The 23,804-nt window shown below is 39.2% G+C and overlaps 2 protein-coding genes across 7 annotated transcripts in view; one reads left to right on the forward strand and one right to left on the reverse strand.

Annotated features, from left to right (window-relative positions):
- HBP1 (HMG-box transcription factor 1) overlaps positions 1-5,481 on the forward strand; it is a 39,935-nt gene extending 34,454 nt beyond the window's left edge. For 2 of the 4 annotated variants that reach the window (XM_017546920.2, XM_017546922.2), the window contains exons 9-11: positions 770-1,087; positions 3,154-3,295; positions 4,375-5,481. In XM_017546920.2, coding sequence (XP_017402409.1) covers positions 770-1,087; positions 3,154-3,295; positions 4,375-4,392 — 478 coding nt within the window. In that variant the 3' untranslated portion in view covers positions 4,393-5,481. The remainder of the gene's footprint in view (positions 1-769; positions 1,088-3,153; positions 3,296-4,374) is intronic. The other 2 variants (XM_017546921.2, XM_017546923.2) reach the window with 1 other exon arrangement.
- The window catches only part of COG5 (component of oligomeric golgi complex 5), a 368,077-nt gene continuing 346,557 nt past the window's right edge, over positions 2,285-23,804 (reverse strand). The window contains exons 20-23 of one of the 3 annotated variants that reach the window (XM_017546917.2): positions 13,503-13,629; positions 12,908-12,987; positions 6,400-6,516; positions 2,285-2,385 (exon numbers count right to left, since the gene is read on the reverse strand). In XM_017546917.2, coding sequence (XP_017402406.1) covers positions 6,402-6,516; positions 12,908-12,987; positions 13,503-13,629 — 322 coding nt within the window. In that variant the 3' untranslated portion in view covers positions 2,285-2,385; positions 6,400-6,401. Of the gene's footprint in view, positions 2,386-4,707; positions 6,517-12,907; positions 12,988-13,502; positions 13,630-23,804 lie in introns of those variants that run through there. The other 2 variants (XM_037745106.1, XM_017546916.2) reach the window with 2 other exon arrangements.

Below are 23,804 nucleotides of genomic sequence, written 5' to 3' on the forward strand. Positions count from 1 at the left end.
TTTTTGAGATGCAGTCTCACTCTGTCAGTCACCCAAGCTGGAGTGCAGTTGTGCGATCTGTCTCCTGGGTTCAAACAGTTCTCCTGCCTCAGCCAGCCACTGCGCCCAACTGATTTGTGTATTTTTAGTAGAGAAGGGGTTTTACTGTGTTGTGCAGGCTGGTCTTAAACTCCTGACCTCAGGTGATCCACCTGCCCTCTGCCACCCAAACTGTTGGGATTATAGGCGTGAGCCACTATGCCTGGCCTTATGTTCCTTTAGCCGGATTTAACAGCTTTTGACTGCCCTTTCCCAACCTTTTGTTTTCTGTAGTAGTTGTTTAGTCCTTAGGCCTGGTATGTTGCCTGCCACTCTGTTTTAATTTTCTAGATCTGAGTTCCTATAGGCCAAGAAATTATATTGTCAAATTTGCCTGGAAATGAATTTAAAGTAAGAATAAGTAAGCTGTGTAGTATTTGGAGGAGTTACTTGGTATGAATAAAGTGTGCTGATTATCACATTCCTTTGGAGGTTCAGTCTTTTTTTTAAGCTTTTGTATTATCTGCAAAGGTTTTATAAAATTAATTTTAGCACATACACAGATTTCATTTTATAAGCAACTATCAGCAGCAAAAGTTGTTAGTGTTGGTAACATGATACTGGGGGAAATGCACTGAAATTTCCAATCAGACGTTAAAAGATTTTTTTTTTTTTAACAATCCTGCTTTTAGAAATCAGATAATTCTAAATGGAATTAAAATCTTATTAATTTTTTTTAAAAATTTTATAGCTATGACTTCACACCTATGGATTCTTCGGCAGTTTATGTGTTAAGTAGTATGGCTCGTCAGCGTCGTGCATCTTTGTCTTGTGGAGGACCTGGTGGTCAAGACTTTGCAAGATCTGGATTCAGTAAAAACTGTGGCTCACCTGGATCATCACAGCTCTCTTCCAATTCTTTGTATGCTAAAGCTGTCAAAAACCACAGCTCAGGGACTGTGAGTGCCACTTCTCCTAATAAGTGCAAAAGACCAATGAATGCCTTCATGCTTTTTGCCAAAAAATACAGAGTTGAATATACTCAGATGTATCCAGGGAAAGATAACAGGTAAAAATAGTGATAATTCTGGTTATAATAAATGAGTAATACTTCAATGCAATTCATAGTATCTGTGGAATAGTTAAGTAAACTTATTCTTGAATAGTTTTTATTCAACTCTTTGTTAGGTTGACTTTTTTTTTTTTTTGAGGTGGAGTCTCACTCTGTCACCCAGGCTGGATTCCAGTGGTGTGATCTCAGCTTACTGCAACCTCTGCCTTCCAGGTTCAAGCGATTCTCCTGCTTCAGCCTCCCAAGTAGCTGGGACTACAGGTGCCCACCACTGCACCTGGCTAATTTTTTTGTATTTTTAGTAGAGACAGGGTTTCGTCATGTTGGCCATGCTGGTCTCAAACTCCGACCTCAGGTGATCCGCCCAACTCTTAGCACTCCCAAAGTGCTGGGATTACAGATGTGAGCCACAGTGCCTGACCAAATCTGTTTTTTTTTGTTGTTTTTTTGTTTTTTTTTGCATTTTGGCGTTGTTCCCATGTGATACGTTGGTAATCATCTAACATTGAGGGCCATCAGATGTACCTGTCATCTTTAAACTGAATGGGATAAATCATATATAATTTTCAAATCGAATTTTTCCCTATCTCTAATAAAGCTGTGTCTTAATTCAATGAATAAAGAAATGCCCATTTGGAGGCAAATTGTGAGAGAGTGGAGACTAGGTCAGAGAGACATGTATCTCATTTTAAGTTGCTATAAATATCAATTTGGATGTAAATTCACTGCAGAAATAATCTTTAGCTATGTATATTTTACAATTGTTAGGGAATATAGTCTATAGCATTGTGTACATTTCATTACCTATCATCTTTTAACTTAATAAATTTGTTTCCCAAGTGCCATCCCTTCAAAAATATCTCACATTCTTTGTTACTGTGGATGACTGAGATGGTGTGAATACTGATTTGTTCCAGTATGTCAACCATTATACAGTACCTTTAACCCAAAGACTGTTAGTTTTTTAAATGAGTTCTGCAAATGGAATATAAAAATTGGTTTTTATGTTCTTATTTTTGAGACAGTGTCTCAGTTGCCCAGGCTGGAGTGCAATTGTGGAATCTCGGCTCACTGCAACCTCTGCCTCCCGGGTTCCAGCGATTCTGGTGCTTCAGCCTCCCCAGTAGCTGTGATTACAGGCGTGTGGCACCACACCTGGCTAACAGTAGAGATGGGGTTTCACCACATTGGCCAGGCTGGTCTTGAACTCGTGGCCTCAAGTGATCTGCCTGCCTTGGCCTCCCGAAGTGTTGGGATTACAGGCATGAGTCACAATGTCCAGCCCAAAAATTGGTTTATAATAAAGGAAAAGGCAGCACAGTGTTTAACTGCATTAGCTTACTGGATAAAAAGAGAAATACAGACTTGTAGGAGAGCTTCTGCGGTTACTGTCGAAGGCGCAGATGCCTGTTGCTTTGGCTTCCATATTAGTATAAAATCACTTGATGTGCTTTGTGCAAAATTTCTATGACCTAGGTCTTATATGGGTGTCACGAAGTGAATGGTTAAGAGCTCTTCATAGAAGGAAGGTGGTTTCTATCTGTGTGCCCTGGGTGAGACTGTTTTAGTATGTTTCATAGTAGGGTAACGAATATAAATAGGAAAATAACTTGTAATTTTTGTCATGAAGTATTTTATCAGTTTATTACCATTCTGAGTTTATCTAGTTTTCTCAATTAATAAATACTATCTGAAGTTTTATTTGCTTGGTTTTCTCTTAAGAGAGAAACAGTTAGGCATGCATAGTTAATTCCACACTTTCACTATGGTTGTATGAATGAAAAAAGGCCTTTATCAAAACTATTTAATAGGTTACAGGCACAAATAGTAAGATTAGCTTTTAGTACACATTGAATACTTTATGCTGCTGATACGGAACAATGGACTGTATTACTTGGGATTTTACTGGAAATGAGTATTATGGCCTTGACTTTTTCCCATCTCTATGATAAGATTTTCATCTTCTTTTTTTAACTTCACATTTTTCTCCTGATGTAGCAGCACTTGACATGAGATTTATGAAAAATGTGTGCCTTCAGCATTGTGAAATATTTATTTTACAGAGCCATAAGTGTGATCCTTGGTGACAGGTGGAAGAAAATGAAGAATGAAGAGAGAAGGATGTACACATTAGAAGCAAAGGCTTTGGCTGAAGAACAGAAACGTTTAAATCCTGACTGTTGGAAAAGGAAAAGAACCAATTCAGTATGTTTCAATAAATAGTGTTTTAAAATTATCTTGCCTTATCCCTGTAGGAGTACTGGCACATTGGAGCAGGTGTTTCAACCTTTAAGAGGTTGTGTTGATGCTATTTCTAGCATTTTTATACTTCAAAACCTAATAATGTTTTTGCATCATATAAACACTGCCTTTCCTCAAGTGTCGTTTACTGTCTTAACATGGCAAGTTGAAATCTCAGGCAAACAAAGAATGTTGTTCTAAACACTGAGTTGCAAAAATAATTTTAGAATGCAGTATTTTGGGTTGGGTTGAAAAATGAGCATGATTAATCCTTTAATATCACAGTAGAAAATTTATCTAATTTTTGTTATGTCTCGGACCAATAAGGATGGAGGTGTTTGAGGGTATGTTAGCTACCCTTCATGGGGACTTCTGCCATTGGCACACAATTTCTAGGTTGAAAAAAATTTCAAGCAGAAGAAATAGGCCCAGGAACGGTGGCAAACAAGTCTGTATAATAAGCTATCTTGGATAGACTTATTTCTTATTACTTTTCCATTACTAAACTAGCATCTTTTAGTTTCAGCATTTTCAGATTAATTGCAAGAAAACTGCATGTGATAGAATGGGGTCAATTTGAAGTATTATCTAAAAATGAAGGGAAGATATCAATAGTTTATATAGTAGGAGGCTAGCCAAAGATGTTTTAAATTCACTCTGTGTACATGTGCCTGTTTCTTAGTAACATGTAGGTCATATCTGTTTAAATGTTTTAAGAGTTACTTTAAAAATAGTGATCAGTAGTCAGATGAGAGGGAAGCTGAACTGAGTTTTGGAAGTTCTTGGTTAATTTAGACTTTCATGTGGTAGGACTTTGCCTGTATCCCTTTTTCTGCTCATCCTAGTCAATGTCTTATCATTGCATATGTTTTCTGGATACTTGAGCCATCAGATATCAGCCTGCTTTTTTAAATCACCTTTAAGAAAGCAGTATTCTCTAATAGTAAACTTATAAACATCTTATACATTATCTTAGCTTTCACATGTAGGACTACTGTGTATTGATTTGTAAACATTCACTGAGTTTAATTTTATTTCCACAGGGCTCACAGCAACATTAAACCAGGATGCTTACATTCTTAAGTCTATATTTGCATATGCATTGACTCTTGATGGAAAGATGTCAGAAGATCAAGGTCTCACCATTTGTCCAGAATTCGTGTGACCATAAGATACTGATAGCATTGAGTCTAGAAATGATTTAATAATATGAGTGAGGATTTGCTTTTTCCATTAGAGCATTAAGTAAGCTAAAACTATCAACATTGTAAACCAAATTGCCTTATTTTTCTTCCAAATTTCATATATGTCTATCAGGTAATATAGGCTTGAAAATTGATATCCTGTGGTGCTAAAGTACAGTAGAAAGAGAGGAGAAGTGTATACCTGTTTTATTTTAAATTGTACGAAAGGGGAATTTAAAAAAATATGTAACTGCTGTTTATACATTGGCTCCTTACTGCTTATTAATCTGTATTGAACACATGATGGAATGAAGCAGAAGCTGGGAGTCGGCCTTTCCTCAAGTAACCACCACATGGCTCGGCATCTGTGCCAAACGTAGGCGCTCCTAGTCTGGTCCGTGCCAAGAGGCTACCAGAACATGTGGCAGGTGGCTGGGGTTGGTGCCCTAGCCTAAGAGCCACGTGCTGCAGTTACCATGGCATGCTGAGTTGATGCACCAGGTGGCAGCAGCCATCCATTATTTCCAACCCAGACCTAGCCCAGGCCAAGGTAAAGTTAGTTAATAGCATTGGGATATAGTCACTGTAATGGTGCTATTAACAGTCAACACCATTGTATTTTTTAACTTTGTGTTCTATATCTCCTCAGCCATGTATCTTAAATATATTTTGTCATCATAATCTTTATGGTGGGGGCAGACTTTGCACTTATTGCAGTGCAACACTTGCACTTTAATTTTCCTCCAACTGTCTAAAATTAGAGCAAATACATTGGCAATACAGCTGCTTTTGCTCTGAGCTACAATCATGGCTTTTCATGTTACTTACCAAGTGGTGTTTCTGGTTAGGAATCACAGCTGTAAAATTGATTTCAGTTCATTATTACACTTCATGATGTTGCCCCTAAATTTTGCACACTATATTCTTGTATATTATTTCAAATAAATTGAAAAAAAATTGCTTATCTCTGACATCTGCTGATTAATTGGCTGAATTTTATGAGTTCTCAGATTCAGGAGATGGAAAACAAGGCGGGTTCCTAACACTGCTAATTAAGAGTGATGATGGGATTTCAAAAATTAAAACTTAATAGTGGAACAAGAGCAGTCAATCAGAAAATAAGGCCTTAGATTACCTACTATTTCGCTACAGAATAAAAATGTTTACTTTTCACGTGGCATCTTTGTTACAAGGTTAAACAGCCCCAAAGGTCTGCTTTTAATACCATGACAAAGTATAACGAAAGCCTTCCTTTATTTAAAGATCCAGTATGACATCTTAAGGCTGTTTAACCCTGGATCTTAGCTTTGAGATGTGCCAGTGGTTCCTAAACTTTGTTGTCTATTGGCATCACTTTGGGGATTTTTTTTTTTTTTTTTTTTTTTGATACTGGTGTTAGGCTCCCACTCACATGTTAATTAATATGGAGTGCAACTTGAGCATCAGAATTTTTAAAAAACTCCCCTGATGATATGAACATGCAGCTAAGTTTGGAAGCCACTGAGCTACGTGCTTATTTAGTGAAGAAGGCAGGGCTGGGGGAAGCAGAATATATAACTTGATCATATCCTTTTAAAAGAAGTGGGGACTTTGGGTATATGTACGCATAAGAGGACTCAGTTATGGATGGGAAAGAAATTTTAGCCTTGCACAAAAATCTGAAAGCAGAAAACTTTCTGGAAAAATCAGGTCCATGAAATTAAAAGGATGTGATCATGACAATTTTATGCTAAAGTGCTAAAGAGGTAAATAAAGATCAATAGGAAATACAGAACAATCAATTACATTCTTAAAACAGTGGACAATAGCTATCTTTTGGAATATGTGTTAACTGCCAACTATGAATGGGTTAGCACAAAGTGGAGATGAACAAAGATTTCATACTGTTACTGAAGAGCAGACATAGCTTTTTGAAGCAGCTGAACCATTATGGGATAAACTGGTGCAAATTCTTTGCCTTCTCTACTTCTCACTGATTGAACGTAAGCTTCCAGGGCTCCCCTGAAAACCAAAAGGAAAACAATGTCAAAATATTACATAAATCACAAACAGATTAGGGGATACCAATATATAAAAATTAGAAATAAGCTCATTTCTGGAACTTTTATGCTCAGTTTCACAAGCCAAGTGACCAGCAGCCTTCATACGTTTACTGGTTACTGTTAGGTCTAGTCATGTACTCAGAGCCCTCTGGCTGTGTAAGTATGTTTTCATTCCCTTTTCCCTGCTTCCCTACTGAAGACACCTTAAACGGAATGGGCACTTGTGCCTACTCCCAGAGCTCACAAGGGGCATCCTGCACCTCTCAAAGGCAAACTCAGTACAGGGGGATGTGTTCCTTTGGCACACTTGGTAACATCAGTAGGTGCATTATGTTCCTGTTGTTTTACTGAACTATGAACACCCAACAACTAGAATAAGTGCTCTTGGGCTGTAATTACTGGCAAAATATATGATTGGGAAGTAGTTGAATTAAGGGTATGTAGTACCATACCATTATTTATGATTATGATTGTTCTCATGGATTAGGTTGGAGGTTAGCAAACTGCCTGCAGGCTGAGTCTAGCCTGATGCTTGTTCATTTATGTATTGGCTGTGGCTGCTTTCATACAATGGCAGAGTTGAACAGTTGAGGCAGAGATCATATGACCTGCAAATTATGAAATGTATCTGGTCCTTCTTTTATAGAAAAAGTATGTTAGTCCCTGAACCAGATCATCTGTTTAAAGTGGAGCTAAAAAGAATGGATATGAGATTGCTAATTTTTAATTAATGGTCTATTTAAATACCAGGTACACAAATTTTTGCCATACTTTTCTTCAAAATTTCAGTTAGACTGGAGCATTTGTAAAAAGATGTAAGTTAATACCATTACTCAGCTCACACAATAGGCACTTAAGTGGTTTTCTTTTTGCTGTCAATTGGGTTTGTTGAAGGTTTTTCATTGAATTGTGGGGAATACACTTGCCCAGAGTCTGGCTATCACTGATCAGTTTGTAATGCCCTTCCATCCCATCAACCACTGTTACACGTAATAGGATTTCACATCTCTTAAGTCCCAGCCCTGACCTTCCCTTCCTGATCTCTGCTTCTTCCTGTCCTCTGGACAGTTTTATCTGACTTGCTTCCAGGTAGCTCTCAAACTTACTTGTCAAAAACTTGGTGCAGCGTTCTACCCGCCTTCCCTTATGTCAACAAAGGGCACCATCTTAAGGTCTCTCTTTTCCCCTCCTACACCTAAGCGTTTACCAAATCCTATTAATTTACTACACACATTTCCACATCCAGTCCCTCCTCTTCCCTTTGCTTCAGTTTGAACCCTTGTTATCTTGTGCCCTAAGGATTGCTGTAGCCTCTCAGGTAGTGATCATCCTGGTGCTGTTTCTCCCCTGTTAATGGTCTTCCATATTACAGCAAGAGAGCTCTCCCTGAAGTATCAAGCACTTGCCATGCCCTATTCTTTATAGGAAATATGGAAAGATCTGATGTGTGTCAACATCCTTGACTGCAGGATCCAGCATTTTGGAATCCCCGAAGGCTGGCTCCATGCTCTGGTCGGTGCCCAGATGTGACCTAACTAGCTTCATCATCAAGCTGCTTCCAGCCCCTTCTGTGCTACTTCTGGGTTTTAGATAGCTTGATGTGGCCAAAAACACCTTCAAATCATTAGTTTCCATTTTTGTGTTACCAAGTAATATGCAAAGCATATTCGCCTCATTTGTATAGTGCGACATCACTGCCCACCTAGGGAAAGATCAAGGCTGTTTGTTCATGTGTTACTATGAAATAAAGGTGTCTCTGCCTAACAAAGTATGGGGTGGCAAAGGGCCTGTTTATCTTTGGCCATACTGAATGTTTCAGTTAAGGAGCCACATTCTCTTAGCCCTTTGCACATTATCTTCCTTATCCTTAGAATACCCTTCCTTACTTTCTTTCCTGAACAGCTCTTTATATTCTAGGACTCAGCTTCAAATGCTCCCTTTCAAGAAATGCCTTTCTTAACTCCAGGCAGCAGGAAAGAATGGAAACCACCTTGGAGTCACACAAGTTTGTGGAACGATCTAACTTCTTTATCAACAGCCTTGACTTAGCAGGATCCAGCATTTTGGAATCCCTGAAGGCTGACTCATGCTCTGGTCAGGGCAGGAGTACTTTAAATCAGGTATGTGGAGGGATGGGCAAGGCCTTATCGAAGAAGCGTAGCTGTTTAAGATGTAATTTAATACCATTACTCAGCTCACATACTCAGTTTCAAGTCCCAGCTAACGCATCACTCTTAATTGGCATGCAAGGTGGGATTTAGTGCTCTTAGAGAACAATGTTTTGTGAGATGCCTTAGTTCAAGTCAGAGCTGACCCTTAATGGAGACACTTGGCTATGAAAAAAACTTGCTTCTTTTAGTAATATGCTTCTAGTTGGTGTGCCATCCTGGGAAACTGTCTCCACTCCCCAAATGTAGTCCAAGATTTCATATAATTCATATACAGTAGAGAAATCCCCAAGGGCTCATCTGTCTTTAAGACAGTGAGGTGTATGTATCGGTGTCTAAGAAGTGTTTAAATTGACAGGAACTATAATCATTTCATAGTGAATGGATTAGAGGTATTTGATGGACAAAAATCAACTTAGTTTCGTTGTCATTTAAAGACAAGACATCACGTAAGTTACACAATATGTAGAAGAAAGATCAGAAATGGGTTTGGTTAGATTTCTGAGTAGTCATCAAAAACATCATCGGAAGTATGGGGAAAAAAAGATTAAGCTGCCCTCCTACATGAAATCAGAGCAAGATTTTCGACTACTTATTAAATTACTTTATTTGCTTAAGCAAAACATTAGCTTTCTTGGAAGTCGGGCCAAGCATTATGTAAGTCTTAACTCTGGTTTGAAACCAAAAGAAGTTGATTATTTTGTTTATCCTTATTGGGAAAAAAACAAAACATGATTAGTAGAGGAATGGTCTGTGGTAACTTGGCAACACTGCTCATGGTGACAAAAACTAGCCAAGTGGAGGTTTTCATAGAAAACAGCACTGATTTTTGTTAAGTACTGAAATGCAAAAATGGCAAAGATTCACTACATGCCTCAATAAGCAGTTAACCCCAGGCTTTTCCCTGGTTCCATCCTCCCTCTTGGTCCTATCTCAGGCACTCCGTTCCCAGCACTGATAGGTAGCTAGTGACAAAGCGGTACCAGGAGGAGAAACATCACCCTCCATCAGTGGAGATCTGGGAGTTCTGCAGAAATACAGAGGGGCCGAGGGAATGGCTTCCAGCTTGTGGGCCCTGGACTATGGCGAAAGGGGAAGGGATCCATGGCACCAAACATTCTCTGATAGTGTAGCTAAAAGCTCCACTAGGCTAATAAGGTTTGTGAACATTTTTGACATCATTAAAGTGTACACCTACTCAAAGAGGACCATAAGAACGGATGCTGCTCCACAGCAAACAGCCAGAGTAAATGGATTTGAGGCCAATTCCACTGCTGTTACAGAGCTTGAGAAATCTTTGCATCAGAAACTCTATTGAATATACATTCAACACTTACAGACCCACAGGCATGAGCCAGGCCGCTGCCTCTGCATCCAAGGGGGCACACGTGTCTGGAGCACCTGCCTGATAGGGTTGAGTACATACAACTGCCCTCACTTACACTACTTGGCCCCATGAGTAAGTCATTATTCTGATTTTCAAATGAACTTGACTAGTATTCATTTCAAGCTTCAGAAAGCATCTGGTGTTAGAAGAAAAAAGGAAGGCAGGAGAGTTGACTATTTGCCATTCAGCAGCAGTAGTTACACTATCCTCAATTTGCCCTATGTTATGACAACCTAACATATTATGCTGGGAGGAACAGCATAAGTATACAACAAGGTTTGCCCCAGAAGCTAAAACAAATTTACTGACATTTAAAGAGCAATACTCACCCTCAGTTTGTCTACAGGGGAAAGAAGTTCATCCAGTGATGCTTCAGTATGCAGGAACAAAACTGCTTTGCAATAATACATAAGAAAGAACATTGTCTAGGACAAAGGCCCCTCCTTGCCAAAGCCTGGGATGCAGCAGGAGTATGGTATTTTTTTTAATCCTTGAAGAAGAACTCAATTTTTTGCTAAGGGCATGAAGGTTCTGAAATCAGCCATGTGTGGAGGGATGGGTATGCCTTTTTTAAAAAGCATGACAGTATTTCTGAGCATGATTTTCAGTTGCTAAATATAGGCTTAGCAACAGCACTGCTGATGAAGTCACTCAGGAGACATTTTTAAAGAGAAGCAAAAGAAAACAGATTTGTGATGTACCCACAGCAGGACAACTGTTTTGGATGAACTCATTCCAACTTGTTAAGACCACAAAAATGACCAACTTGTTAAGATGACAAAATGAACCCTGTTCAATTAACTGAATCCTCTATTACCAAGTGTGTTGCAGCTGAGTGAATCTTTGGGACTCAGGAAAAATAATCCACACAGACATTGCAAATCCCTGAGTTAGCCCCAGGCCCAAATTCCTCACCCAAATCCAAAGCCTTGCCAGAGGGCAGATTTTACCAGGAACATTCACAGGGCTGGCAACCTCTCCCATTTCTATGTCAGATGCTCACAGCTGAGTAACAGATAAGCAAGGAAAAGGAGCACAGTCCGAGCTAATGTTTATCCACACATAGGCCCAGAGGGCCAATGGCTTATGTAGGATCTGGGCACCAAGCTTGAGGGCTCAGGGTCACTTCTGAAAACAAAGCTGACAAGCTGGTATTTCCTGCTGACCTCTCATAGCTTCCTCAGCAGTCTTTCATCTGAAATGGAATATGACCCACTATGGCAGGGGTGCATGCCCTTGGCTACACCCTGGACCTTCTTGGGGAGCTATACACAAATCCTGATTCCAGGCCTACCCCAGAGATTCTGAGGTAGGCAAGGGTGAGAGGCTTGGGCAGTAGGAATTTTCCAAGCTGTATAAATGATTCTGTGAACACACATGGTTTAGAACCACCTCATCATGTCAGCCCCACTCTAGCTTTAGAAAACTCATCACCTGGTACCGAGGCAACAAAGGATCACTGGGTGCAGTGGGTCCAGACCAACAGAATTGGGATCCCCTGGGAGAGTTGAGAATGACTTCAAGAGCTATTTTAGAGAGGCACAATGGAGTGGTTTTGAGGAATAAGGTTAACAGAGGAGTTGAATGACGATATAAAGGTTTTCTAGCTTGGCTAGGTAGGTGACTTTGACCTCCCAACCAAGACAGGGATAAAAGAATGAGAAGGTTTAATAGAAAAGATTATTTTGACCATTTTGGGGTTGGGATTTCTGTGGGTGGTGACATAAGATAGCAAGTTTACTGGGCCAAGGCCCCATGCAATAGGCAGTCACAGACCTGGGGGCTCTTCAGTATACAAGGGGCACTAAAGGCACAGGTCTGGACAAGCTCACCTGGGGATCAAGGCAGAGGCAGGATGAGAAAAACAAAATATGGGAAATGATAGCATTTAAGGAATGGCTAGAAGAAGAAAATTCAGCAAATGAAATAGAAAAAAAAAAAACCAGATGTTAGAACCGAAACAGATGGCTGTGGTGTAACGCTAGCTCTGAGAGGACAGGGCCACACCTCAGCTTACTGTGTATCCTCAGTTCCGGGCCCAGGGCCTACCATGCCAATCAAATGTGAGCTTAGCATCAATAAAAATGTGCTGAGTCCCAGTCTGAGTTTAAAGAAGGAAATGGCGGCCAAGTCTAGCTAAAGCTCCAGAGTGGTAAAAACGGGAATGTTTGGTGGCTGGAAGGTCTCCGGTGTTGGTAAGAGCAATTACAGGGAAGAGTGTTGCTTAACAAGTCATATATGACAGTTAAAGCACCCCACCCAGGGAATGGTTGGGGTACATGGGGGCATGTGCAAGTGTGTGTGCAGGCACATGCGTATGTATGTAAATGCATTCGTAGGGCACTACTGGAGGTCCATGGCATCCAAGTGGCTGCTGGGTTGTTCTCGTTTCCTAAGAACTGTTTTGCACTTGAGTATTTTTAAAATTCACTCACATCTGTGTTCCACCAATTCAGTAACTGCAGCATATGAAAAAAGTAAAAGATGCGGAACTAGGGCAAGACTTTTCAAGCAGATGATGACTTTCAAAGGTAGAAATGCAGGGTCCTTAGGGGTGCATGGGACACAGGATTGCACATCTGGGATATGAAGGTTTGGAAGTGAAAGAAAGCGAAAGATGTTGTGTTCCAACTGCTGGCTGTTCATCACCTGTGCCTGGGAAGTGAGGTGGCCTGCCACCAGAAGGTGCAGTCACATGTCCATGCCCCCAGGCACTGCTCCTTCATCCTCTCCTGCATCCCCACCCTCCCTGGGCTTTCAACCCAGATGGGTACCCCTGGAGCATCTGGCTTTACCTGATGAGGAGGAGCCTGTCCTTTTCAGATGGGTGGTCATCTAGCCACTGAGAGAAGCGTGCGTGGGACCACTCTGCCCTCTGCAGGGTTGAAACACAATTAGAGAAGAGAAAAGTGCATAAGCATTCTTCAGTAAATGGCAGCAAGTTCTGGTACAAAAAGCACTCTCGAGGATTCCCAAGGTGAAACTGCCCAACACCTGCCTGAGGGAAGTGGGAAGGGGGCACAGGCCTTGGTGTACCTTCCTGACTACAAGGAGCCTTCTAGATTTGCCAGGTGATGGTGGGTCAGTAAAAAAAAAAAAAAAAAAAAAAAAAATGGGGCTACCATCAAAAATTCTTTATGAACATAATTTACTTGTATCATTATTAAAGGCAAATTCTGGATGCATCAGGTAATTTTTTGCACTGCTGAGAAAGAAGACACTGGGCAGTGGGACTTTTTCTTTTCTAATATCTATTCACTGTCAAAGATAGACATCAACGACTAAACAAAGCAGCGGAGGGCCAGGAACCATTCAGTGAGTGGGGGCTCCGGATTCACAAAGGTAATGGGAAGAGTCACAAAACAGATCTGGTTTGACTTTACTTATTACCTGGAAAGGAGATTTCAGCTCAGCAGGTGCTCTCGTGAACAAAAACTGAATAATGATGCTGAACGGAATCACATCCCCCAGTGCAGGACTATTGGCTACATGTTCACTTGTTTGGAAGAGGAGAGGTCTAGACGAAAAGACAGAAGTTATTTCACACTGTTCAATGCTGAAAGAGGTGATTTGGTGGGACAATCATTATTCTTGTAGAATAGCATTCTTCCTAGACTGGCTAGTAAAGGAGCCCTCCACTGCTTAACCAACCTATCCAGCCTTGAGATGCACACATGCCTCCAGCCCCACATGCCCACATGCTCACAGGCTGATCTAATGATCTACCCTTCAGCTCCCATTCAACCCCCAGTTCACTAGTCTACAAGTCTGACATCCAGGGGGCTCAGCAAAAGTTCACCTAATTACTGGGCTAAAAGCAAATAAAGAACAAAAGTAAAGCCTTCAACTAGTTGTTACTAACAGATTCTTACCTTGATCAATCCTTTTAGCTTTCATTTAAAATAGAATCCTTCTTTGGGCCATAATCAAATGTGAGTATACTCAAACATTTTCTACACAACTTTTCAAAAAGGCAAATATGTCTTTGTATGTACAGTTATTAGTTTGCTGAACATTCTGTCAAAAATTTATGCTAGCTCCCTTATACTATATTACATCTCTGGGTTTCATTGTTCACATTTTATAGAAGGAGCATGGAGGTGAATCCTTTCCACTACCAATTATATACCACCTTTTGCAAAAGGCTGGCAAGAATTATTTGAATTGTTATTGGCTTTGAGCTCTTATGGATGAGAGCTGATTAGAAGAACCTGAGCTTCTAATTCAGTGGACACTGAATCTCAAGTGGTAAGATGGCAGCAACATCTCTTGACAGATCAGATGTGATTCTGAACTATGTAAAACAGCACTGTATCCTGGGCTCTTTCTTCACCCCACCTTAATTACTCTAATTATGAATGAAGGCCTGTACAAAATACAGAAGTGAACTTCTTCCCTACACTAATGATAAGGTCGTCAAGAGTCAGGAATGTTCTCAATAGACAGCTGATTCTCATTAGATACAGAATTATTATTAGGAAAGATGACTTTATATTAGCTATTCTACAAGTAAAAATCCATTTCTATCAAATAACATTATGTTGTAATTTATTTTCTTTGGTTTCTGGAGAAACATTTCAGTCATTGCTTATCACCAGAAAGCCATAAAGCTCCAAACCAGACGTTCCATGAGATGACGACTAACGTCTTCTTATGGCCACACGATAATGTGAATGCACCTGCCTTGAAAATCTGCAAGACCCAAATAATTTCACAGTGTTCAATGCTGAAGAGCTTTAGGCAATCAGTCAAGTACCTAAACAAATATGAAAACTTAGCTGAGCAAATTTCAGTTTTGTTGGTAGGCATCCCTGTAAGTCCTTCTCTTTGTGGATGACACTGTTTTCATCTAGGTAAAAGCCCCTAGTTTTAACATCATTTTCATCATCAATAGTCGCAAGAGCTAACAAATATAGCACCCACAATGTGACAGGCACAGTTTAAAGCTTTATAGAGGGTGAGGTCAGCAAGATGGTAGAACAGCAATTTCCAGGTTTCATTCCCCACCCACAGAAAATTCAACTAACAATTATTCACAGAAAAGAACATCTTTGTGAAGACCCCAAAACTTGAGAATGAGACTGAAACATCTAATGGAACAAAGAACCACATAAAAACTACATTAGAAGAGTACGAGACATGGTTTCACCTTGACCATATCACTCCTCCAAGTCAACAAGGAGGCACAGGGGGGATTCTCCTAAGCCCACATTTTCTACAGAGGAAAAGAGAACTGAAAGTAGACAGAATGCTAGCTTCCCTGGCATTGTGTGGTGCTTTGAAGGAAGCCCACTACTACTGTCTTGCCTCAAAGGGAATATTGGAGTAACAACAGAACAAGATCCCCTGGTGTGAAACAAATCAAGAAGGTAGAGCTTGCAGTGACTAGTGGGCAGATCTGGATGGTAGCTCTGTGTTCCTGCCAGCAGTGGCACCTGATCAGAGAGACCAGCTAATGATCTACCTTACCTTCAAAGCTGAGTTGGCTGCTCCCAGAAGCTGAATAAGAAGTTCAACCTGGCTTGAGTCCCTAGAAAGCCAGCCTCTATACCCAGCCTCAGAGCCCACTCCAGGGCCCTGCCCAGGAAAAGACATGCTCACCACAGGGCATTTTTTGCAGAGAACAGAGGCTAGATTTGCCCAAACCCTGAAGTCCAAAGAGCAGCTCCAAACAATGGCTCCACCCAGTGTCAGGGCCCACCCCAGGGTCCAGCTCAGGCAAGGAGATTCCTACCAGTGTGTATTTCTATGGTGCATAACATCTGGACCTGTCTGTCTAGAACAGTGATCCATGTAAACCTAGAGTCTGGCCTGCAGACCTGCCCAACTGCATAACCTAAATAGCAATACTGCCCAGCAAAGAAATACGCTTTGTGATCCTGCCAGAGGCAATCACAGTTCCCAGCCAGTAGCTCCACTTGACTGCAGAGCCCAGCCGGTGGTCTTGCTGGATGGTGAAGCTCAGCAAGCAGCCCCACCCAAACGCAGAGCAAAGGCAGAGACCCAGCGAACTAGAGAAAATGACAGCAAGCTCTGCTTCCTTGAGGTTGATATCAGCTGGCTTATCCAGAATCATAGACTAAAGTAAATAATGAAGTTTAATCTATACTAAAGAACACCTCTAAAAGACAGAAGAGGTAGCTGTCTCCTGAAATGCACAGACATCAATACAAGGACATGAGGATTATGGAGGCTGGGTGCGGTGGCTCACACCTGTAATCCCAGTACTTTGGGAGGCTGAGGTGGGCAGATCACAGACCATCCTGGCCAACATGGTGAAACCCCTCTCTACTAAAAATATAAAAATTAGCAGGGCATGATGGCACACAGCTGTAGACCCAGCTACTCAGGACGCTGAGATGGAAAAATTGCTTGAACCCGGGAGGTGGAGGTTACAGTGAGCTCAGATCGTGCCACTGAACTCCAACCTAATGACAGAGTGAGATTCTGTCTCAAAAAAGAAGAATTAGGGGAATCATGATATCACCAAAACAAACTAATAAAGCTATAATAATGAACCCCAAAGAAATGTACATCTATGGAATGACTGACAAATAATACACAACAATCCTCTTAAGGAAGTTCAGCAAACTACAAGAATATACAAAATAAAAAGTTAAATGAAATCTGAAACACAATATACGAACAAAATGAGAAATTTGACAGAGACATAGAAACTGCAACAAAAACAATGGAAATACTGGAGATGGAGAAGACAACCGAAATGAAAAATTAAATAGCAAGTTTCATCTGGAGACTTGTACAAAAAATTCAGCCCAAAGAGGAGTTCACCAACACACATAATAAACTATCAAAAATCAAAGGCAAAAATTCTGAGAGCAGCAAGAAATAAGAAACTTATTACATACAAAGAACTTGCAATATGGCTACTAGAGGATTCTCAGCAAAAACCCTGTAGGGCAGGATGAAATGAGATGATATATTTAAAGTGCTGAAGGAAAATAACTACCAATCAAAAAAGCTATACTTCAGAAATGAGAAAGAAATAAAAACTTTCCCAAGCAAAAGCTAACAGAGTTCATCAGCACTAAACCAGCCAATTGAAATTGCTAAATGGAGTTCTCTAAGCTGATATAAAAGGCTGCTAATTAATAAAATATGTAAAAACACAAAAACCAATGCTATAAATGATATAGAATCACACTCAGAAAAATCTAAACTGCAATAGTGGTCTGTAAAATAATTTTATCTCTAATATGAGGCTATTAAAATTATAGCTGAAGGCTGGGCACGGTGGCTTATGCCTATAATCCCAGTGCTTTGGGAGGTTGAGGTGGGCAGGTAACTTGGGACAAGAAGTTTCAGACCAGCCTGGCCAACATGGCAAAACCCTGTCTTTACCAAAAATACAAAAATTAGCCAGGGGTGGTGGTGTGTACCTGTGGTCCCAGCTACTCAGGAGGCTGAGACACAAGAATTGCTTGAACTGGGAGGTGGTAGTTGCAGTGATCCAAGACTACACCACTGTACTCCAGCCTGAGTGATGGAGTGAGACTCTGTCTCAAAACAAACAAAAAAACCCCAAAAAACGATAGCCCAAATTAGGGATACAAATTGCAAAATGATGTATATTTTGACATCAAAATATTAAAATGTGTAGAGAAGGGGAATACAAATGTACAGCTGTTGTATGTATCAAAATTCAGTTGTTATCAGCTTGAAATATCCTATCATTAGCATATTGCTTTTGGAAGATTCATGGTAAATACAAAACAACAATCTAGAGTAGAGGCACAAAACATACATGGAAATAATTCAAAGCATACCATTACAGAAAAGAAATCAGATCACAAGGGAGGACAGCAAGAGAGAAACAAGGAAACAAAGCATCCACAAAACAATCAGAGAACAGACTACAAATTAGTAGTGTCAAGTCCTTACCTATCAATATTTACTTGGATTTTAAGAGAACTAAAATCTCCAGCAAAAGACAAAATGGCTGAATGTATTAAAAAAGTAAGACCCAGCTACGTGCTGCCTACAAGAGACTCAACTGACTTCTAAGGACACACAGAATAAAAGAGAAGTATGAAGAAAGATATTCCGTGCAAATGGAAACTGAGAGCAAGCAGGGTTAGCTATACCTTTATCAGACAAAATAGACTTTAGCTCAAAACAACAAAAAAAGGTAAAGAAAGTCATCATGATAAAGGTGTCAATTCATCAGGAGGATATAACAATTGTAAATATATACGTACCGAATATTAGAGCATCTAAATACGTAAAGCAAATATTAAAGGATCTAAAAAAGAAATAACTTACAATGCAGTAATAGTAGGGGACTTCAATATCCCACTGGCAACAATGGCAGATCATCCAGATAGAAAGTTAATAAGGAAACAGTAAACTTGAACTACATTTTAGACCAAATGGACCTAAAAGACATATACAGCATATCCTATTCAACAACAAGAGAATACATGTCTTCTCAAGTGCACACATATCTTGCTTCAGGATATATCATATATTAGGTTGCAAACCAAGTCTGAACAAATTTAGGAGAAATGAAATCATATCAAGTGTCTTTTCTAATCACAATGGTATGAAACTAGACATCAATAATAGAAGAAATCTTTGAAATGCCACAAATATGTGGAAATTAAACAATATGCCCCTAACAGCCAATGGGTCAAAGGAGAAAACAAAAGAGAAATCAAAAAAACATTTAGGAAGAAATGAAAATGGAAATGCAACATACCAAAACGTATGGGATACAGCAAAAGCAGGTCTAAGAAGGAAATTTATAGCAACAAATACTTAAATAAATATCTCAAATAAACAACCTAATGGTACACCTCAAGAAACAAGAGAAGAATCAATTTAAGCCGAAAGTTAGCAGATGGAAAACAATATAAAGATCAGAGGAGAAATAAATATAAACTAGAAACCCAGGGAAAAACAATCAACAAAACAATTTGAAAAGTTAAACAAAATCGACAAACCCTTAACTAGACTAAAAAAGAAAGACTCAAATAAAATTGGAAATGAAAGAGAAGATATTACAACTGATACCACTGAAATACAAAGGATCATGAGTGATTACTATGAAAAATTATATGGCCACAAATTCAGTAACCTAGAAAAAAATGGATAAAATTCCTAGACACATATAACCTGCTAACGCTGAATCAAAAAGAAACAGAAAATAGAAATAGAAGAAACAGAAAATCTGAATAAACCAATAATGAGTAAAGAGATTGGATCCATAATAAAAAGCCTCCAAACAAAGAAAAGCCCAGGACCTGATGGCTCCACAGGTGAATTCTACAAAAGGTATACAGAGCTAATACCAATCCTTTTCAAACTTGTCCCCAAAAAAATAAAAAAGGAAGGAATACTTCCAAGCTAGTTTTAGGAGGCCCTGATACTAAAGCCACAAAAGACATAAAAGAAGAAACTTATAGGACAATATCCTTGATGAACTCTATGTTCATCGTATGTAGATACAAAATCCTCAACAAATTATTAACGAACCCAATTCTATGGCACATAAAAAGGATTATTCACAATGATCAAATGAGATTTCTCTCTGGGATGCAAGGATGGGTCAACATATATACATCAATAAATGTGATGCATATCAGCAGAACAAAAGACAAAAACCATATGATTATTTTATTAGATGCAGAAAAAGCATTTGACAAAATTCAACACCCTTTTATAATAAAAACTCTCAACAAATTAAGGGCCACATACAATAAGCCTACAGATAAAAACTCTCAACAAATTAAGGGCCACATACAATAAGCCTATAGCTAACATTGTACTCAATAGTGAAAAGTTGAAAGCTTTTCCTGTAAGACCAGGAACAAGACAAAGATGTCCACTGTCAGCAAGCACTTTTATTAATTATCCTACTGGAGGTCTCTGACAGAGCAGTTAGGCAAGAGAAAGAAAGATAAGGCATTCAAATAGAGAAGAAAGACATGAACTATTACCTGTTTGCATATGACATTATCTTATATGTCTGAAACCAAAAAGACAGAATTAATAAAGGAATAAAGTCACAGGATACAAAATAATCTTATATATCTGAAACCAAAAGATAGAATAAAGGAATAAAGTCACAAATACAAAATTAAGACAAATCTAATTAATAACAATGAATGATCTGAAAAAGAAATCAAGAAAACACCCACTTATAATAGCTACAAAAATACAAAATACTTAAGAATAAACTTAACCAATAAAGTGAAAGATCTGTACACTAAAAACTGTAAAGCATTGATGAAAGACATTGACAAAGACATAAATAAATGGAAAGCTATTCTGTGTTCACGGAACAAAAGAATACTGTTAAAATGTCTATACTATCCAAACCAATCTGCAAATTTGATGCAATCCCTATGAAAATTCCAATGTCATTTTTCCCAGAAATAGAAAAAATAATCCTGTAATTCATATGGAACTACAAGAATCCCTGATTAGCTAAGGCAATAGTAAGTAAAAATAACAAAGCTGGAGGTATGACTACCTAATTTTAAGCTACATTACAGAACTATATAATAATTAGAACAGCATGGTACTGGCATACAAATAGAAACACTGAGGGACAGAACAGAACATAGACCCCAAGAATGAATCCACACATTTACAGTCAATTGACTTTCAACAAAGGAGCCAAGAAAACACAATGGGAAAAGGACAACCTCTCTTATAGAGAGTGTTAGGACAACTGGATATCCACCTAAAGAAGAATAAATTGGATCCTTATGTCATACCTTATAAAAATTAATTCAAAATGAAAAAAAAGTCAAGGTGTGGTCTTGAAAAGAAACTGTAACAATATTAGAAGAAAGAAAACATGGGGGAAACCTCCATGACATTGGTCTGTGAAGTAACTTTTTGGATTTGACCCCAAAAGCTGAGACAACAAAAGAAAAAAGAGAATTGGGATTACATCAAACTGAAAAGCTTCTGCACAGTAAAAGAAACAATAAGAGTAAAAAGACAACTGATAGATTGGAAGAAAGCCATACATCTGATAAGTTAACATTCGAAATCTATAAGGAACACAAAAATGGCAAGAAAACCACCCAATTAAAAAATGTGCAAAAAAACCTGAATAGACATTTCTCAAAAGAATTCATATAAATGACCAACAGATATATGAAAAAATGCTCCACATCACTGACTGTAAGGAAAATGCAAATTAAAACTACAATGAGATATCAATCATTTCACACCTGTCAGAATGGCTATTATTTAAAAAAATGAAAGATAAGTGTGGTGAGAGTGTGGGGAAAAGGGAACCCTTGTACACTGTCGGTGGGAATGTAAATTAATACAACCATTTTGGAAAACTGTATGGCAGTTCCTGAAAAAGACTAAAAATGGAATTACCATATGACTCAGCAATTCCACTTCTAAGTACATATCCTAAAGACTTGAAATCGGCATGTTGAACAGATAGCTCCACTTCCATGTTCACTACAACATTATTTACAATACCCAAGTTATGGAAACAATCTAAGTGCCATCAATGGATAAGTAGATAAAGAAAATGTGGCATATATACAAAACAGAATACTAACCAGCCTTCGAAAAGAAGGAAATCCTGTCATTCGACAACATGGATGAGCCTGGAGGGCATTACATTAAGTTAAATAAACCAGGCACAGAAAGACAAATACCACATGGTCTCACTTATTTGTGGGATCTTAAACAATAGAACTCACAGAGGCAGAGAGCAGAATGGTAGTTACCAGAGTCTAAGAGGGGGAGGATATGGGGAGGTTTTAGTCAAAGGGTACAAAGTTACAGTTAGACAGGAGGAAGATGTTTTTTTGAAATCTATTACACAGCATGGTGACTAAAGTTAGTAGTAATGCATAATACATTTCAAAATTGCTAATAGAATTTTAAAGGCTCTCACCACTAAAAATGCTAGGTATTTGAGGTGATGTATTAGTCTGAATTAATCATCCCACACTGTATACATATAATATCACTTTATACCCCCATAAGTATAGACAATAAACAAATATATGTTAACTCATTTATTCTTCTAAAAATCCTATGAATTAGGTACTATTACATCCCCATTTTACAGATGGGTAAACCAAGGCATAGAGAAATCAAGTAAAAGCTATAAGTGGCAAAGCAAGGATTCAAACCCAGAAAGCCTGGCTCTTCACTCTGCAATGCATCCTCTTTTAGAACACCAACTGTAGCAACTACTCATCCTGTTTCTAGAACAGCTATACTGACTCACAGCCAGAAACAGAACCCTGGAAGAAAGTGTAATTTTGTATAGAAAAGCCTATCTGAGAAAACTAATGTGTACAGGATTATCATTTGACGGTCACACAATTATTACCTCTCCAGGTACTCCAAATTCTACCTTTGGGTCAAAATGGACCTCTAGTCACTTAACCACTTGAAGCATATCATCACAGTCTCTTTCAGAATTATTTTAACCTGGTGTGACCTTAAGATCCTTTGGGGTAATGGGTGGTGGTGTCTTAAAGGTCTCGAAGCTGACACTGGGTTGGAAGGGTGACAAGGCTATGCCGCAGCTCTGCTTTCCATAGACTGGTCACTATTTGTCCCTAACAGAAAAAGATGAAGTATCTTACAGCCCTGTGGTCCCTGGATACTGAGCAGCTGATATTACCAGACAGCTCCCTAAACTCCAAACCCAGCCCATGACACTAACCTGCTTGTGGTGACGAGGCTGCTCTCATGTTTCAGCTATTGCAGGGAAAAGGGGTAGTAAGAAGTCCCTCCACTGGGTCACAAGTTCACATTGTAGGTCTGGTGTGCCCAGGCCCCAAAAAGGGACTTTGAGGGATAGGATAGCAGGACTCATGCCTTCACTTTTTTTTTTTTTTTTTTTTTGAGACAGCATCTAGCTTTGTTGCCCAGGCTGGAGTGCAGTGGTGCCATCTTGGCTTACTACAGCCTCCACCTCCCAGGTTCAAGTGACTCTCTTGCCTCAGCTTCCCAAGTAGCTGACGAAAGGTGCCTGTCACCACACCCAGCTATTTTTTGTATTTTTAGTAGAGATGGGGTTTCACTATGTTAGTCAGGCTGGTCTCGAACTCCTGACCTCAAGTGATCCACCTGCCGTGGCCTCCCAAAGTGCCGAGATTACAGGCATGAGCCATGGCACCAGGCCTCATGCTTTCACTTCTGTCCTGCTGTCCCTGGTTGTCATGTTCAACGCTACATTAGTCCTTTGAGTTTTTCCCTTTCCCCATTAAAGCCCATTCTTTGTTCATGCCATGTGATATTGTAGGATTCATCTCAAACCCTAGTTTATAATGTGACAAGACCTGGGGGTGGGGAGCTTCGGTCCTATGAGACAGTCCGTGATTGTTAATGAAGAGTAGCCATATGGAATCCTATACTACCTCTACAACAGGAAGGTAATCAAGAATTTTGGCCCTCCCCTCTCTCAGTACTTCCTATATAAAGCTCTCTACATAAAAGTCCTTATAAGTACTTTAGAATTAAGTGCTAAGAAATGCTTAACTTTCTCTTAGGAAGTAATATATTTTCTTCCTTCTGATAATGAGAATCAGATAGCTGATTCTGTTTCTTATCTTTGGCTTCATGAAGTTTAAAGCCAAGTTTGAAACTTATCTATAGCAATTAAGTTAGTTTTAAGGTCTGAATATTTGTATTTTTATTTTTCTCCAATATATTCTTTATGAAAACCGTAAATGA

This window comes from Cebus imitator, unplaced genomic scaffold (assembly GCF_001604975.1).
Source record: "Cebus imitator isolate Cc_AM_T3 unplaced genomic scaffold, Cebus_imitator-1.0 Scaffold192, whole genome shotgun sequence".
In the NCBI taxonomy this organism is placed as follows: Eukaryota; Metazoa; Chordata; class Mammalia; order Primates; family Cebidae; genus Cebus; species Cebus imitator.